At 39.1% G+C, this 15419-nt stretch overlaps 5 protein-coding genes and 1 pseudogene across 8 annotated transcripts in view; 2 read left to right on the top strand and 4 right to left on the bottom strand.

Moving 5' to 3' along the window:
- The window catches only part of LOC104749630 (homeobox-leucine zipper protein HDG3-like), a 6752-nt gene extending 528 nt beyond the window's left edge, over nucleotides 1–6224 (top strand). Inside the window, exons 2-14 of one of the 2 annotated variants that reach the window (XM_010471300.2) lie at nucleotides 201–301; nucleotides 1283–1559; nucleotides 1662–1779; nucleotides 2123–2311; nucleotides 2464–2883; nucleotides 2970–3071; nucleotides 3186–3386; nucleotides 3478–3664; nucleotides 3759–4018; nucleotides 4108–4197; nucleotides 4293–4662; nucleotides 4750–4887; nucleotides 5960–6224. In XM_010471300.2, the coding sequence (XP_010469602.1) occupies nucleotides 1309–1559; nucleotides 1662–1779; nucleotides 2123–2311; nucleotides 2464–2883; nucleotides 2970–3071; nucleotides 3186–3386; nucleotides 3478–3664; nucleotides 3759–4018; nucleotides 4108–4197; nucleotides 4293–4662; nucleotides 4750–4757 (2196 nt within the window). In that variant the 5' untranslated portion in view covers nucleotides 201–301; nucleotides 1283–1308 and the 3' untranslated portion in view covers nucleotides 4758–4887; nucleotides 5960–6224. Of the gene's footprint in view, nucleotides 1–194; nucleotides 302–1282; nucleotides 1560–1661; nucleotides 1780–2122; nucleotides 2312–2463; nucleotides 2884–2969; nucleotides 3072–3185; nucleotides 3387–3477; nucleotides 3665–3758; nucleotides 4019–4107; nucleotides 4198–4292; nucleotides 4663–4749; nucleotides 4888–5959 lie in introns of both variants that reach the window. The other variant, XM_010471301.2, reaches the window with a different exon arrangement.
- Nucleotides 4908–6224, top strand: LOC104749629 (homeobox-leucine zipper protein HDG3-like). The gene is made up of 4 exons (XM_010471298.2): nucleotides 4908–5090; nucleotides 5180–5269; nucleotides 5365–5734; nucleotides 5822–6224. Exons 1-4 carry the CDS (start codon nucleotides 4914–4916, stop codon nucleotides 5827–5829), a joined length of 645 nt encoding a protein of 214 aa, XP_010469600.1. The 5' UTR covers nucleotides 4908–4913; the 3' UTR covers nucleotides 5830–6224.
- LOC104749628 (transmembrane protein 97) lies at nucleotides 6478–7645 on the bottom strand. The gene is made up of 2 exons (XM_010471297.1): nucleotides 7279–7645; nucleotides 6478–6843 (listed from the first exon to the last, which is right to left on the bottom strand). The coding sequence occupies exons 1-2, from the start codon at nucleotides 7600–7602 to the stop codon at nucleotides 6667–6669; spliced, it is 501 nt and encodes a 166-aa protein (XP_010469599.1). The 5' UTR covers nucleotides 7603–7645; the 3' UTR covers nucleotides 6478–6666.
- Nucleotides 8190–9103, bottom strand: LOC104753327 (F-box protein At5g65850-like). Its single transcript, XM_010475595.1, has 2 exons — nucleotides 8784–9103; nucleotides 8190–8712 (listed from the first exon to the last, which is right to left on the bottom strand). Exons 1-2 carry the CDS (start codon nucleotides 9101–9103, stop codon nucleotides 8190–8192), a joined length of 843 nt encoding a protein of 280 aa, XP_010473897.1.
- LOC104753326 lies at nucleotides 9838–11096 on the bottom strand (annotated as a pseudogene).
- Nucleotides 11475–15365, bottom strand: LOC109124836 (glutamate receptor 3.5). Of its 3 annotated transcripts, none has more exons than XM_010471293.2 (6): nucleotides 14740–15361; nucleotides 13184–14535; nucleotides 12817–13094; nucleotides 12694–12725; nucleotides 12190–12599; nucleotides 11475–12108 (listed from the first exon to the last, which is right to left on the bottom strand). In XM_010471293.2, the coding sequence occupies exons 1-6, from the start codon at nucleotides 15056–15058 to the stop codon at nucleotides 11617–11619; spliced, it is 2883 nt and encodes a 960-aa protein (XP_010469595.1). In that variant the 5' UTR covers nucleotides 15059–15361; the 3' UTR covers nucleotides 11475–11616. The 3 variants fall into 3 exon arrangements, with proteins under 3 accessions (XP_010469595.1, XP_010469596.1, XP_010469597.1); XM_010471294.1 differs by having other exon boundaries at nucleotides 13184–14527; nucleotides 14740–14933; XM_010471295.2 differs by lacking the exon at nucleotides 11475–12108 and having other exon boundaries at nucleotides 12391–12483; nucleotides 12572–12599; nucleotides 14740–15365.

Here is a 15419-nt window from a genome sequence, read left to right as displayed (position 1 = left end):
TTCATCTTTTTCATTTGATTGATTGTATACATGAAATTCCACCTTGATGATAAAATATCGAGTTCTAATCAAATCCATTGTTGTTGTATCTATCATATACATCAAATAATGATTTGGTTTCTTATGTATCTTGCTTTTGGGACCGTGTTTAATTTGTTTATAGATTTATAACTTTTTTTCCTTTTCGTTTGTAGAAAAAGAGTGAGACAAAGATGGAGAGACAGATCAAGCTAACAAGGGAACAATAAGCCTAAAGATTTGATTCTTCTGAGTTAATTTACGCAACCAAAACATTTTAAAGGTATCGCTGGATTCTCTCGCTATCCTTTTCATTTATGTTTATGTTCTTAATCATAATCATATATGTGTTGACCAATTAAATACAATAATTATAACGAAAATGGGAAAATTTTAATACATCACATAAATTTGATTTTGTTGCTGGTAGGTACATATACATATGATACCATGCCTTTTTTGCCCTTTACAAAATTTGATAATATTTGTAAAGGAAACAACAATGATTTAAGTGGTAGAGTTTATAAAGAATCAAAGATACATATAAATCTAATAATTTTACTTTTTTGAATTAATATCCAAATAATTTAATCGTATTCTTTGATCTTCTTGTGATCATTTTATTGGCTTTAATTGGAAAATGACCTTGTTCTATAATGTAGATCTGTTTAAATCTTGAAACTTTAAAATAAAACAAAACAATTGCTGACAAAATCAAACTTCTGCAACACTTTTTTTTTGCCTCGATCTATATATATTGTGACTCTTGAACTAGTAGTTTCGGAGAGTTCATAGTGTTGATCTGTTGGTTAGGGCTTTTTTTAATTCATTCATTTGTTTGTGTTTATTATTTGTAATCTGCTGACTGTGATGTGTGATGCGTTATTTTTTTTGTCTTTTGTTATTATTCTTTTTTGTCTTTGATCTCTTTTGTCTGTTACTCTTTTTAGTCTTTCATTTACAAAATCTGTAAAAAAAAAAGTATTTTGACTTTGAAAATCTAACTTTTTGCTGTAATGAATTTAGTAAGAGAGAGAGTGTGTCAAAGGAAAAAAAATCCCAATTTCGGAAAAAAATCCTTTTTGGTTCTTATCATTTCTAAGGTCAAAGGAAAACTTAAAGAAACTTTTGAAAAAAAAAGAAGGAAAACATAAAGAAACCTTTTCCACAAGCCCTATTTTTTAGATCTAATGAGTTCTTATAATTTTAAATTATATCCCTCTACTATGTTTTTAATTTGTAGTAATTAATTAACTCTTTTTAGATCTTCCAGAAATCGAAAGAGCAAACATGGTACCAGTGGATAACAATGGAGACAATGATAACAACGAGAACAATAACATGAACAACATTGATGGTGGACTTTACAACACTAATGGTGGAGCTGGTGCTGGTGTTGAAGTTGGTGTTGGAGCTGGTACTGGAGCTGAAGAAATCGACAGTGACAATCGTGAAGAAGAATTGGGCAGCGATCAAAGTCCTCCTCGTAAGAAAAAAAAATACAATCGTCACAGCCAATATCAGATTCAGGAGATGGAAGCGTAATTTTATTTCTTCTTTTCTCAGCTTATATATATTACCTAGCTCTAGAAATTATATATAATCATTTCACATCTTCTTTTTTATTTTTTTTGTTGAATTAGTTTCTTCAAAGAGTGTCCTCACCCAGATGACAAACAAAGGAGGGATCTTGGCCGTCAATTGGGTTTAGCACCTGTTCAGATCAAATTCTGGTTCCAGAACAAACGCACTCAAAACAAGGTATATACACATATTTAATGAATCTGTTACCATCTCACACATATTGTATTTAATGTATCTATAGACATGATTGATTGAGATTGTGATTCCTCATATATAACTCTATATGTTGATTTAGAAATCCAGTTTTTAAGATTTTAGGGTCATCTAATTTCGTAAGGAATTATATTATATCGTTTTGAAAAGTGTGAAACACACATTACTAATTACACGCATTAGGTCAAGCAGTTAACACATGTACATTTCTTCCTTAGTTAATGTTCTTTTTTCATTTGACTTAGTTGGTTTATTATATATGTAGTTTGAAACATTATTAAGAACCTTTATTGTTTTTGTTTTGCAGAATCATCAAGAACGTTGTGAGAACACAGAACTTCGGTCATTGAACAGCAAGCTTAGATCTGAAAACGAACGGTTCCGAGAAGCTGTTTTCTTAGCCTTGTGCCCTAAGTGTGGAGGCAAAACTGCAATTGGCGAAATGTCCTTCGAAGAACATCATCTTCGGATCGTAAACGCTCGGCTAAATGAGGAGGTACTAGTTGTGAACACACACACTGACCACTACAATTTACATATAGCTAAACACATACATTAGAGAAGTTATAATAGATGACGCATACATATTACGTTTAGAAATTATTAAACAAGCTAAGTAGTATTTTCTTGTTTTTTGGGGTTCTATAGATCAATGAATTGACTGCTCTGGCGGTAAAGTTTAGCAGCAAGTCGGTAATAAGCTATCCGGTTATGTCTCCTCGGCCTTCTAATCGTCCTCCAACTTTCGAGTTCGGGGCGGGATCATCTAGTGAAAGTGGAGGAAACTTCTCGAGGGGAATCACTGGAACGGCAGATGCTGACACGCCGATGGTCATGGAGTTGGCAATTGGAGCCATGGAGGAGCTACTGTTGATGGCTCAAGTGGGTGAACCACTGTGGATGGGAGGAGTTGATGGTACTAGCCTAGCTTTGAACTTGGATGAATACGCTAGGACGTTTCGGAAGGGTCTCGGGCCTAGACTGAGCGGATTTAGAATCGAGGCATCTAGGGAAACCGCGCTCGTGGCAATGAATCCTACTGGCGTTGTTGAGATGCTCATGCAAGCGGTAAAAATCCTAATTAATCCTTTCATATATTATATAACATTATATTATAGGTGTGTGTAATTAACGATCTATATATATATTGGCAGAATCTGTGGTCAACAATGTTTGTAGGAATGGTTGGTAGAGCCATAACTCATGAAAAACTTTTGACTGATGTTGCTGAAAACTTCAATGGAGCTCTCCAAATCGTAATTACTTTTTATTTATTTACACATTTGATATAATCTATAAGGGAATTATAAAACAAAACTGAAACCATATTTGATGTAACGTATATAACCAATGTTGTGCTTTATCCATAGATGAGTGCTGAGTACCAAGTGCTTTCGCCGCTAGTCTCAACCCGGGAAAGCTACTTTGTCCGCTACTGTAAACAGCAAGGAGAGAATCTGTGGGCGGTGGTGGATGTTTCCATCGACCATCTCCTTCCAAATACCCACATGAAATGTCGCCGCAGACCCTCTGGATGCTTGATTCAAGAAATCCCTAATGGTTACTCTAAGGTTACCTATTGTCTCATGCATTATGGTTATTTAGTGTATGCATGGTTTCATATATTAATTAATGATTATTTTTGCTGGTTTGAAAAAAAAGGTAACGTGGGTTGAACATGTGGAAGTAAATGACAGAGAAGCAAATCAAAACATATTCAAGCACTTCATCAGTTCTGGTCAAGCTTTTGCTGCTAACCGCTGGGTTGCAACATTGGAACGCCAGTGCGAGAGGATTGCAAGCATCATGACTACAGATTTTCAATCCGTGGATTCGCCTGATCACCTTGGTAATTTTGTTTTTACTACTCAAAAAGAAATGTGTTTATTTATTTTCTGTTTCTTTTTTACTAACTAATCTGAGAGTTTTGTGATATGGTGCAGTGCTAACGGAGCATGGAAAGACGAGCATTCTGAAACTAGCTGAGCGGGTTGCAAGAAGCTTCTTTGTTGGGCTGACCAGTTCGATGGGGACTACATTTTCTGGTGTTGGAGGAGATGATATCAGAATGATGACAATGAAGAACATAAATGATCCAGGAAGGCCTCCTGGTGTCGTTTTTTCTGCAGCCACTTCGTTTTGGGTTCCTGCTCCTCCTAAGATTGTCTTTGACTTTCTCAGAGATGTGGATCATCGAGCCAGTGTATACTTATCATTTAGTACAAGACTTGTCTTTTTTTTCTTTCTATGACTTCCTTATAATATAACATGTTTTGAAATATGTATCTGCAGTGGGATGTCCTCTGCGCCGGAGGGGTTGTGCACAAGATATCAGAAATTGCAAATGGGAGAGACAGCAGGAACTGTGCAACTTTACTCAGGGTAAATAATGTACTTAAGTTGTGTGTTTCTGAGAATGCATTTTTTTTTTAAATAAAATCTTTTGGTATGTGACCGATGTTTGGTTTTGGTTTCAGAATGAAATTCCTTTTGAGAAGAAGATGATGATAATTCAAGAGACCTCTACTGATCCAACAGCTTCATTTGTGATCTATGCGCCTGTTGATACGGAATCAATAGAGGGTGTTCTCAGTGCAGGTCAAGATCCTGACTACGTGGCTCTCCTGCCATCTGGTTTTGCTATTCTTCCGGATGGTATGGGTGATCAGCCTGGAGGAAACGGAGGAGGAGGATCACTCCTGACCGTTTCCTTCCAGATGCTGGTTGAAGGAGTTGATTTGGGTAAGCTGAGTATTACCTCTGTTGCAACCGTTGAGAACCTGATTCGTACAACCGTGCTGAGGATCAAAGCTTTGTTTCCTTTTCAGATTGCAACACCCTCACTCGGTAACCTTTTGAATCTATTTCATAAACAAACTTAAAACTTATTGAATACTTGCTACTCAATTAAGGTGCTGTTTGGTCTTTTTACAGGAAAGTAAGCTAAATGGAAGATTCAATCAAGGAAGAAAGAGGGGTGTTTGTGTCGAATATTGGTTTTTAGAGTTAACTGGAGAGCTTCAAAAGGGGAGGAGTCAAGAACGAACCTCAAAGACATAGGTTTTTTACAAGGTTCGGGATTTNGGCTGACCAGTTCGATGGGGACTACATTTTCTGGTGTTGGAGGAGATGATATCAGAATGATGACAATGAAGAACATAAATGATCCAGGAAGGCCTCCTGGTGTCGTTTTTTCTGCAGCCACTTCGTTTTGGGTTCCTGCTCCTCCTAAGATTGTCTTTGACTTTCTCAGAGATGTGGATCATCGAGCCAGTGTATACTTATCATTTAGTACAAGACTTGTCTTTTTTTTCTTTCTATGACTTCCTTATAATATAACATGTTTTGAAATATGTATCTGCAGTGGGATGTCCTCTGCGCCGGAGGGGTTGTGCACAAGATATCAGAAATTGCAAATGGGAGAGACAGCAGGAACTGTGCAACTTTACTCAGGGTAAATAATGTACTTAAGTTGTGTGTTTCTGAGAATGCATTTTTTTTTTAAATAAAATCTTTTGGTATGTGACCGATGTTTGGTTTTGGTTTCAGAATGAAATTCCTTTTGAGAAGAAGATGATGATAATTCAAGAGACCTCTACTGATCCAACAGCTTCATTTGTGATCTATGCGCCTGTTGATACGGAATCAATAGAGGGTGTTCTCAGTGCAGGTCAAGATCCTGACTACGTGGCTCTCCTGCCATCTGGTTTTGCTATTCTTCCGGATGGTATGGGTGATCAGCCTGGAGGAAACGGAGGAGGAGGATCACTCCTGACCGTTTCCTTCCAGATGCTGGTTGAAGGAGTTGATTTGGGTAAGCTGAGTATTACCTCTGTTGCAACCGTTGAGAACCTGATTCGTACAACCGTGCTGAGGATCAAAGCTTTGTTTCCTTTTCAGATTGCAACACCCTCACTCGGTAATCTTTTGAATCTATTTCATAAACAAACTTAAAACTTATTGAATACTTGCTACTCAATTAAGGTGCTGTTTGGTCTTTTTACAGGAAAGTAAGCTAAATGGAAGATTCAATCAAGGAAGAAAGAGGGGTGTTTGTGTCGAATATTGGTTTTTAGAGTTAACTGGAGAGCTTCAAAAGGGGAGGAGTCAAGAACGAACCTCAAAGACATAGGTTTTTTACAAGGTTCGGGATTTTGACTTGCCCTGAAATATACCCATTGAAGATGGAAAAAAAAAAAAAACAACTTTGTTATGTCATTTTAGTCTTTTGTTTCCGGAACCTTTTGTTATTTCAGTTGAGTCTTATGTTCTTTGTCATTGTGGAACCTTTTGTTGTTTCAGTTGATTCTTATGGTTCCTTGTCATTGTGAGAACCTTTTCTTATTTCATTATCTGAGTCTTTGGTTTCCTTGTTGAACCTTTTATGAAGTCTGGTTCTTATTTTTCAAGCCAAGTTTGAGTTTTTAAGTTATTGAGTAGACTTTTATCTTTATTTTGGAGTTTGGTTTATCATTAGTCAACACCTTTTCTTCTTCCCAAGACTCTATTTGTTTTGCAAAGAGAGTTTTTGGCTGTTGGCTATGGCTTTAGATTGACCAACCCAACCAGACTTAAAAAAATAAAATCTGAACAGATGAATCCCAATCTTGGGTTGTGATTTGCCAAGACGCAATATGTAGACTTTTTGGTTGAGGTGACTACTTGTAAATACCTTCAATTTTAACTTCATTTCATTTCAAACAAAGAACACACATGATATTGCTAAGAAAAACAACAAGAATCCAGCCGAAAGGTTCAAAATTTTCTCAAAAAGAACAAAATGTTAAAAAGCAAAATCCACCTAGCAGAGACAAAAGAGACATGATCACTTGCTGATCATAGATAGGTACCTTAAGCACGCTTTCTCCTGGCCAAAACAATGGGTCTCTTGCCAACAGCTCCATTGTTTGGTTGAGAAAGAAGACCGCGGAGAAGAGCAAGAACACCAACACCCATGAATGGTACATACACCATCAACAATTTCTCAGATGCCTTCCCTGAACCTATCATCTCTCCCAGTATAGCAGCCTAATGAATAAGTAACAAATAGTTAAAAACAGATTCTAAACCACAAGGCATCATATATAAAATACCATAACAGCTCCAAAGCAAAAAGATTCACATTGCAGAACAGTAAGAGAAGTTCATAGTCTCATACTATAACTCTAATAACCATGAAACTCTCATCAACCATAATTGCTATTAACAAAATGCATTTTTGAAATCAAAATGAAATCTTGAATCAAGCATATACAGATCCCACTACTCTCTGCTTTGTAATGTTCCAGTTTTATAGACTATTATAACATTTATCAAATCCAATAAGCCATTCTTAGATTTCGGTTTAACCGGTTCGCTCAAGCTCTTCAGATCAATAATAATACAACTAATAGTTTCGGCAGATCCACAAAATCAAAAATACATATATGGAGAGAAATAAATGAAGTATGTAAATGTTGTTACCATTGAAGTCACGACGGAAGCTCCGTACACCATAGATGTGGTACCGAACCACGATTTCCCGGCGAGAATTGCGTAGACGTTGAGGATCGAGAGCGGCCAGAGAAGCAGAAGCTCGTGCCATACGAGTCCGACGAGGAAATGCGGCTTCTCAATGGCAAGATAATCCCCGAATTCGGCGACGTACCAGCGGTTCAGATCGACGAGAAACGAAGGGAAGATATCTCCGGGAAGACTCATTTGGCCGTCGATGAGCGGCGCAACGACCGCCATGAGAGCAAAGTACAAGAAGAGAACAGCATCGATCACCTTGCAAATTGCTCCCATTGCTTTGATCTATCGTTGACCGTGAAAACAAAAGAAGACGAACGAAGACGAAGAACCGCCTACTTAAAGTAATTGACGACATCTAAATTAAACCGAACCGGCTAAACCGTCTGCCATTATAGCCGGTTCGATTCAGTGGTAAATCAGAGAATAATAATAAGTGCATATTGAATGTAGACACTAATAAGAGCCCAAATCAGAATATATCAAATTGGAAACATTTCCATAAGCCTTCACGTCCTCTACATAGTCGACAAAGCTCTGAACATCATTATTAATTATATCCATTCCTTGCATTTCAACTTTTCTGACAGTTTGGCTCTCCAAATTGTAGTAGAAAACACGGAAAGCGGCTGATGAATATTTGGTTGACAACACAATTTCATTAGTACCGGTCATTCCAACAAAGACTAACTTAGCCTTCCCAACTACATTCTTCCACAAAGGGGGCAAGACGTAGCCATTCGTGTTTCTCTGCGTCAATTTCTTTAGTACCGGTCACTCCAAGCTATGCTTTAACCATTCGTGTTTCTCTGCGTCTATTAAAACCCACAACTGAAGACATTTAGTATGTCTAGTAACTGGCCTCAACTCAATATCTGACACATCAAGAGTGCACCTAATTTACCATTGTAGTTAACCAGAGTTCCACACAAATTTAAAGATATCACACCCTTGTCAAGGTTAATAACTGTAAACTTTTCAGACCTAACATCAAAGCAAATTACCCCATCAACCGAAGCCTGATAATACAAACCACCATTGATGCATATTCCAGTTTCAAAATCTTTATATAGAAGTTGAGGGGGAACACTAGAGTCGATCATTCTCCATGACAGTTTTCCATACCCTAATGTTAGAACTTGATGCTCCTCACATATCCTCCTTAGGTTGCCATATTTTGGACTTGGACAGGTCATGGCCAGTACCTTGAATTGTTTACCAATCGGATCATATCCTAAGTAGCTTATCACATTAACTCTCTCCGACTTCACTTTGGGTAAAGGTAAAAACTGACCGGTGCTAAATTTACATATCACCGGCACCGTTTCCGTCTTTTCATTTATGATCCGCTTATTTATAAGACAGACCAAGCCATGGAGAAGACCACTGTACATTTCACAAATACCATCCAAGCGAAATTGCATAAGACGAGTGACGACTACAGTAGACGGGTTCACATCCGGATTTTGAAGCTGAGGGCCTGAGGCAAGGAGAAAAAGGATAACACACCTCTGATTTTGCGGGCGAACAATAGCTGCGGACGAGCCAAAGATCTGGTGAAGAACAACTCAGTGAAATCTGCACAGCCAAGTGTGGAGGCCCATAGCTTTGACACGCAACGACATATCGCTACAGATTTCGCCGGCAACCTCGAGAATATCTCGTAAACGAGATCAATTGGGATCGGTAATGCGTTTCCTCCTGAGGTCTTCGGCCGCGTATGGTGTCGAGAAATGATTACATCATCCTCAGAGACGTGTTGCCGCCGTGTTTTCATGGCGGAGAAGACACTGTTTCAAAACCTAGATTCAACTGCATTTTTGATTTAAAAAGGTCGCGATATGAAGGAAGGGCAACTGCCAAAAAAAACTCGGTTTAGTATAAACTGAACCGTTAAACCGGCTGTCAGTATTCCGGATCACTATTTAATTTTAAGTCACGACAGATTGTGGAAAACCTGTTTTCGTAAGCAAAACGTATTGTTCTCAGGTTTGATTTAAGAGCTTAAAGAACACTTTTCTTTATTTCTTAAGAAAAAAGTACCTCAAAAGCTTAAGCACTCACAATCTCTCTTTTTCAAATCATAAGTTATGTCCCAAGCTGACATCTCCTTATATATAAAACTTTAATTTGATCCTTATGTCTAACCATAACTCGGTTTAGATGAGGGTTACTTTCTTCTCAAGTCAACTTCATGTGTAAGCCATCAATATTCTCCCTTCTAAGCTTGAAGTACTCTCTTACTCCAACTAGATCTCTCATTTCCTTGAACTTGATTCTTCCAATGCTTTTGTCAAGGTAAATCAGAACTCTTATTGTTTTTTTTTTTTTTTTTTAATTTGCATTATAATGAAGAGAAAGTACTTTGAAAGGCTATAACGTGCCTTAGAAGTTAGAAACAACCATTCCTCTTCATCGTCCAGACCACATGATATATAGTTAAAACTTCAAAAACAGAATAATAATAATAATAATAATAATAAGTCCTCCATTAATCTGTTACAGAATATCTCAAGTTGGAAACATTTCCATAAGCTTCATGTCCTCTACATGGTCGACAAAGCTGTGAACTTCATTACTACATATATCATCCATTCCTTGCATTTCAACTTTTCTGACAGTCTCGCTCTCGAGATTGTAGTAGAAAAAACAGAAAGGTTCGAATTTATATTGCTGCGACAACACAATTTCATTTGTACCGGTCACTCCAACAAAGGCTAAATGAGCCTTGCCAACTACATTCTTCCACAAAGGGGGCAATAAGAACCTATGCTTTAACCATTCATGTTTCTCTGCGTCTACTAAAACCCACAAGTGAAGACATTTAGTATCTCTAGTAACTGTCTTAAACTCGAAATTTGACACTTCAAGTTCAAGGGCACCTAATTTACCCTTATAGTTAACCAGAGTTGGCTCACGCTGAGACGCCATACCCTTATGAAGGTTAATAACTTTAAATTTTTCAGACCTAACCTCAAAGCAAATTACCTTAGAAACCCCAAAGACCCAAGCTTGATAATAAAAAACACCATTGATGCATATTCTAGTTTCATTATATAGAATCCCATGGGGGACACTACAGTCAATCATTCTCCATGACAGTTTTCCAGGCCCTAATGTCAGAACTTGATGCTCCCCACACATCCTCCTTTGTTTTCCATGTACTGGACAGGTCATGGCCAATGGCCCAATACCTTGAATTGTTTACCAACTGGATCATATCCCAAATAGCATATCACATAAACTCTCTTTGTCCTCACTTTGGGTAAAGGTAAGGATTGACCGGTGCTAGGGTTACATATCACCGGCACCGTTTCCGTCCTTCTTCCACTTGAGATCCGCTTATTTATAAGACAGACCAAGCCATGGACAAGACCACCGCCCACTTCACAATACCCATCGAAGGGGAATTGCATAAGACGAGTGGCGACTACAGGAGACGAGTTCTCATCTGGATTCTGAGGCTGAGGGGAGGAGTAGAAGAAGAAGTTGCCGCGTTTTTGGTAGGCGAACAATAGCTGCGGGCGAGCCGAAGATCTGGCCAAGAAAAACTCAGTGAAATGGGGAAGGCAAAGTGTCGAGGCCCAGAGCTTCGATACGCAGCGACATATCGCTACAGATTTCGCCGACTACCTCGAGAATATCTCGAAAACGAGATCAACTGGGATCGGCAATGCGTTTTCCCCACCGTTAAATGAGGTCTGCGGTCGCACATTGTGTCGGGGAATGGTTACATCATCCTCAGTGACGCGCTGCCGGCGTTTTTTCATGGCGGAGACGACACTGCTTTAAACCCTAGATTCGGGTCGCGATATGAAAGAGTGATAGTACATGAAGAAGGGTTGCAACTGCAGAAAACAAAAAAACAAAAACTCGGTATAGATTAAACCGAACCGTTAAACCGGCTGTCACTATTCCGGGTCGATTCAGTGGTGACAGTCGGTTTAACGGTTCGGTTTAATCTATACCGAGTTTTTGTTTTTTTGTTTTCTGCAGTTGCAACCCTTCTTCATGTACTATCACTCTTCATGCACAAACCTCCCTAATTAGAACATAACGTTCAACTATTATTGAATTTGCTAGACAAAGTTCCATTTTTTACAAATGCTCTTCATTCATGATTCAGTTCACTTGTTCCTCTTGTGAGATTGGTATGGAAAAATTTGCATTTTTATCTCTGTTCTATGTATTTTCCTGTCCCCATCTTCTATAAGACCTTATGATAAATAATCTATGTATCTTTCTAAGTAATGCTATCCATCTGTAGTCATTTACACAATTTGTAAATATCTATGTAACCGCCTCTATGGAGGTTTCAGAATGTTTTGATTGCGAATTCTCAGCTGAGCTTTGGCTAGCTTTGAGTTTCTTACTGCTCTTCTCCCTAAGCATCTCCTTGATCTCTGCTTCTCTCCTATCAACAACTTTGATCAGATCCTTGAAACTTGCCGCTCTCAAACTTCTCCCTGGTCTAGAAGAAGAACCAGCCTCTTCGCTCGTCCTTTCTTCATCACTCACTTCTGGTCTTAACCGTTGGTATTGCCAGAACACTTTCCAGCAGAAGAGTGTCAGTGCAATCAACCAAACGATGCCACAGATCAAGAAGAGTCCCCAAAAACTCTGTACCGAGATTTGATAGTTTTCTGTGTCTGAAATCTGCATTGTGCATTCGTGGTCGTAGGTAAGCCATTTCTTTCGGATTCTCTCGAGTTTCCCTTCTTCGGACAGCTGCAGGATCGCAGTCGACATGTCTACAGCTAGAGGAGAGTCTCTCTGGAAGGCCTGAAAGTAAACTTTTAAGATCCAATCAGCAAAGTTTTAACAGAGACTGATCTTACGGTATTGAGTTTGGAGTTTACATACAAATCCCCAGCCTGTCCGGGTGAACTCCTGTCCAACAGTACGGAACTTGCAGTTGCTGTTTGACAAGAGGGCTTTAATGTAGGGAAGCTCGTCAACTATGGCTGCAACGCCACCGCCTCTAGGACCACGTTGAAGAGCAGAGAGATATTCTACTTCGTCTTTCAACAGCATGATTCTTGATGGAGCTATGTTAAGTTCATTGACCAGATATTTCCACGCGAAGCTACCGTCTTGGACTCCAATGGCTTCGTTACTTGTTATTAGACTGTCCATTCCTTCTATCCGTGATGTTAGCTGTTGAACGGTGAGGATTGAAGTGAGACTCGCCGTGTAACTCGAGTTGATGATTAGAACCACAAATAACCATATGAGTAGCACAAACCTCCCCAGCGTGCTGACTGTGTTCTCCCCTGGAGACCAAGAAAGGAAGCAGGATAAACAACTTGAGAACTTGGTAATTAAAATTTTCGTCACTTTAGTGTTTATGTGTAATTGTGTACATACTGTGAGAGAAGAACATTGTTGAGAAGCTAAACCTGCAACGTTGAACACCAGAAACCGTTAGCGCTCAAACTTAAACTTATCTTGATAAGTTTTGCGTCTATTCACTAATTATGTGTAACTAACCAGAAGACAGTAATGATTTGACGCCTAGGAGGTCCGCGGAATTCTTCGTTAAAACGGTGTTCAAGAATCCAAATGACGGCTCCAACAAAGAGAAAAAGGGCGCCGGTCACAGCCCACATCTCTATAGTGAATGGCTTCAAGAACGACCAAGGACTAGACTTGGCCCCCTTCACTGGAGCTACCACCACAAGCCCTGATTCCATAAATGGCTGCGTGAAATCTACAAACTTGGTTCTGTTTGTAATGATTGTAACATCTCCAACAGCTACATCGAAACTCTAGAGACATAAAACAGAAAATCAATAGACAGGTTAGTATACTATTTCGTGTACCTGATTGAGTAAATGAAAGAATAAGTAAGACTCACATTTGCATTAACTTCACCTATGAGGTTGTCATATGAAGGGTTTCTCTTCCCGTCCCCGTATAGTACATAAGTACGTGGAACAGGATACGGAAGCAATTGAACCGCAGCTTCAAAGATGTCGATGCAATAGCCTTTAACACCAAGCGAGTTATTGTCCTTAGAAGCATAGTATTTGTAGCTCACACGGTTAGGCACCCCGATGATGAGCGGTTTTCCATTGTCAGGGAAAACCCAACCCCGAGGTGGCTTTCTTACTTCCCCTGGCCATATGATCTCATTGAGACGTTGGTTTTTAGCAGATGTGTTTGAAGGCTTAGAGTATAATGTCTCCGGAGGCACAACTGAGAAACCTGTATGATTCGACCAGTACCCAACCCTCTGTGGACCTGTACTTTTTATGTTAAGAATATCGTAGGCTGGATTAATCCTGTCTTTCTCTGAATCAAACTCGATTTTTCCGGTCAGACCTGTATAGTTTATCTCGAGAATGGTCTGTAAAAACCTCTCCCCTTCATTGAAAACGTCAAGTGCTGATAGCTTAATGTTACTGTCGTTGGTATTTTTCAGATTAGGATCACTAGAGAAAGTCACTGTATTGCCTTGGCTGAAGAAAACATCAAGAGCACGAGCTACTAACCAAACAGAATCATAAGCATACAGCGCGTAAGAATTAAAGCCATCATCACTTCTTGAACTCTCCTTGGATCTAAGGTTTTTCCATCTTGCTTTAAACCGTCTCTTCTTTTCACTCTCAGGTGTGTAATGGCGAAAAGCAACCACTCCTTGCAAGAGATCCATAGCTTTGGTATCCAACGGTTCCATGGAATCCAAAGCTGTAAGAAGCCAATCAGTGGTGATCCAGACATAGCCACTTCCCATCATACCAAGAGACTTGGCGACAGAGAATATGTTCAAACCCGAATCAGGATTGACATGAACAACAAAGATGCGAGATTCCATCAGATTAACAGAAGCCAATAAGCCACTGATTGAGCTATTACCTGCACCAGGTGTTATTGCAGCCTTGTAAGAGATCTTGGCACGTTTCTTGGCTAAAGCATCACCCAAAGCAGATACTCCGTTCCTACCATACTCATCATCCACAAAGATCGCAACAACTTGTCTCCATCTACAATAGGATACAAAATCCGCGATTGCTTTCATCTGGAAGTTGTCGTTTAGTGTGGTACGAAGGAAATAAGGGAATTGAAGCGAAGAAAGAGTAGGGTCTGTTGCTGCAAATGACAAGAGAGGTACATGGAGCTCATTAGCCACATGAGAGATTATGTGACCAAGTCCTGAAGATTGTGGACCAATGGCTGCAACCACTTTGTTCTCCATTAGCTGCAAAGCTACACCATAAGAAACCATATCACCAATCTACCTTCCTCATTTCGAAAAAAACACTCCATGTGAAAAAAAGGTTTAAACAAGAGGTTTATGAACAAGACAAGCTTCAGCAATTTGAATTACCTACATTTATTATACAAACCCAGCTTCATTGGGACAATTTCACAAGCAACTTACAGGTATAACTAACAGTTAACGAAAAATACCTCTCATGGTGCCAACAAATCCGCTGCAGTCTGAGTCCTGGAAGACGATATTGAGTTTAGTGCCCCTGAGAATACTCTGATCAGCATTAACTTCTTCAATGGCAGCCACAAACGCGGGTTTGGCCGCTCTTCCAATGAAAGAATCATAAGTAAACAGAGCTCCAACGTTGACAGAGCTTGGCAAAGAAGGAAAATAAGAGTTTTGTAAGAAACTTTCTCCACCAGCACCTTTCGTTGGTAAAACCCAGAAACCAAAAACACATAGGAGGAGCATAAGTCCCATGGAATCATAACATCTCATCATCACGAAAAATCCCATCTTTTAATCAGAAAGGACTGGTTTTTACGGGCTCATGAGATTACCCTTTTGACGATTCTGAGTTTAAAGACAAAAAGAAAAAAATCTGGTCCAAGAAGCATTCACGACCATAGATTTAAACATCAACATCAAGTGATAAATATATGGGTCAGACAAAAAGACAAAAGGGTAGTGAACAGTGGAACGAACCAAGAATCAAAACTTAGCTTTTACATATATACGTGTGTATATAATTATCTTGGATTCTGTACGGATCAAGAAACAGAACTGAAACCATCTCAGAGACGGTTCAGAAGTATATAAAAAAGGAATAAAACCATAGTTTAATAATTCAACTCAATGAACGCGAACTCCATGGACG

Source organism: Camelina sativa, chromosome 16, assembly GCF_000633955.1.
Source record: "Camelina sativa cultivar DH55 chromosome 16, Cs, whole genome shotgun sequence".
NCBI lineage: Eukaryota > Viridiplantae > Streptophyta > Magnoliopsida > Brassicales > Brassicaceae > Camelina > Camelina sativa.
Note: the sequence above shows the minus strand (reverse complement) of the source record. Positions and strands in the feature narration are given on the sequence as shown.

Excerpts from the sequence above, each read along its gene's own strand:
- LOC104749628 (XM_010471297.1), bottom strand. The coding sequence starts at position 7,602 with ATGGGAGCAATTTGCAAGGTGATCGATGCTGTTCTCTTCTTGTACTTT. Across the intron at positions 6,844-7,278 it reads CTTCCGTCGTGACTTCAATG|GCTGCTATACTGGGAGAGAT; the intron begins GTAACAACATTT and ends CTTATTCATTAG.
- LOC104753327 (XM_010475595.1), bottom strand. The coding sequence starts at position 9,103 with ATGAAAACACGGCGGCAACACGTCTCTGAGGATGATGTAATCATTTCT. Across the intron at positions 8,713-8,783 it reads CTCAGCTTCAAAATCCGGAT|TGGTCTTCTCCATGGCTTGG; the intron begins GTGAACCCGTCT and ends TGAAATGTACAG.
- LOC104749629 (XM_010471298.2), top strand. The coding sequence starts at position 4,914 with ATGGGGACTACATTTTCTGGTGTTGGAGGAGATGATATCAGAATGATG. Across the intron at positions 5,091-5,179 it reads ATGTGGATCATCGAGCCAGT|TGGGATGTCCTCTGCGCCGG; the intron begins GTATACTTATCA and ends ATGTATCTGCAG. Across the intron at positions 5,270-5,364 it reads ACTGTGCAACTTTACTCAGG|AATGAAATTCCTTTTGAGAA; the intron begins GTAAATAATGTA and ends TTTTGGTTTCAG.
- LOC109124836 (XM_010471293.2), bottom strand. The coding sequence starts at position 15,058 with ATGGGATTTTTCGTGATGATGAGATGTTATGATTCCATGGGACTTATG. Across the intron at positions 13,095-13,183 it reads TAGGTGAAGTTAATGCAAAT|AGTTTCGATGTAGCTGTTGG; the intron begins GTGAGTCTTACT and ends TTATGTCTCTAG. Across the intron at positions 12,109-12,189 it reads CCCGGACAGGCTGGGGATTT|GCCTTCCAGAGAGACTCTCC; the intron begins GTATGTAAACTC and ends GTTTACTTTCAG.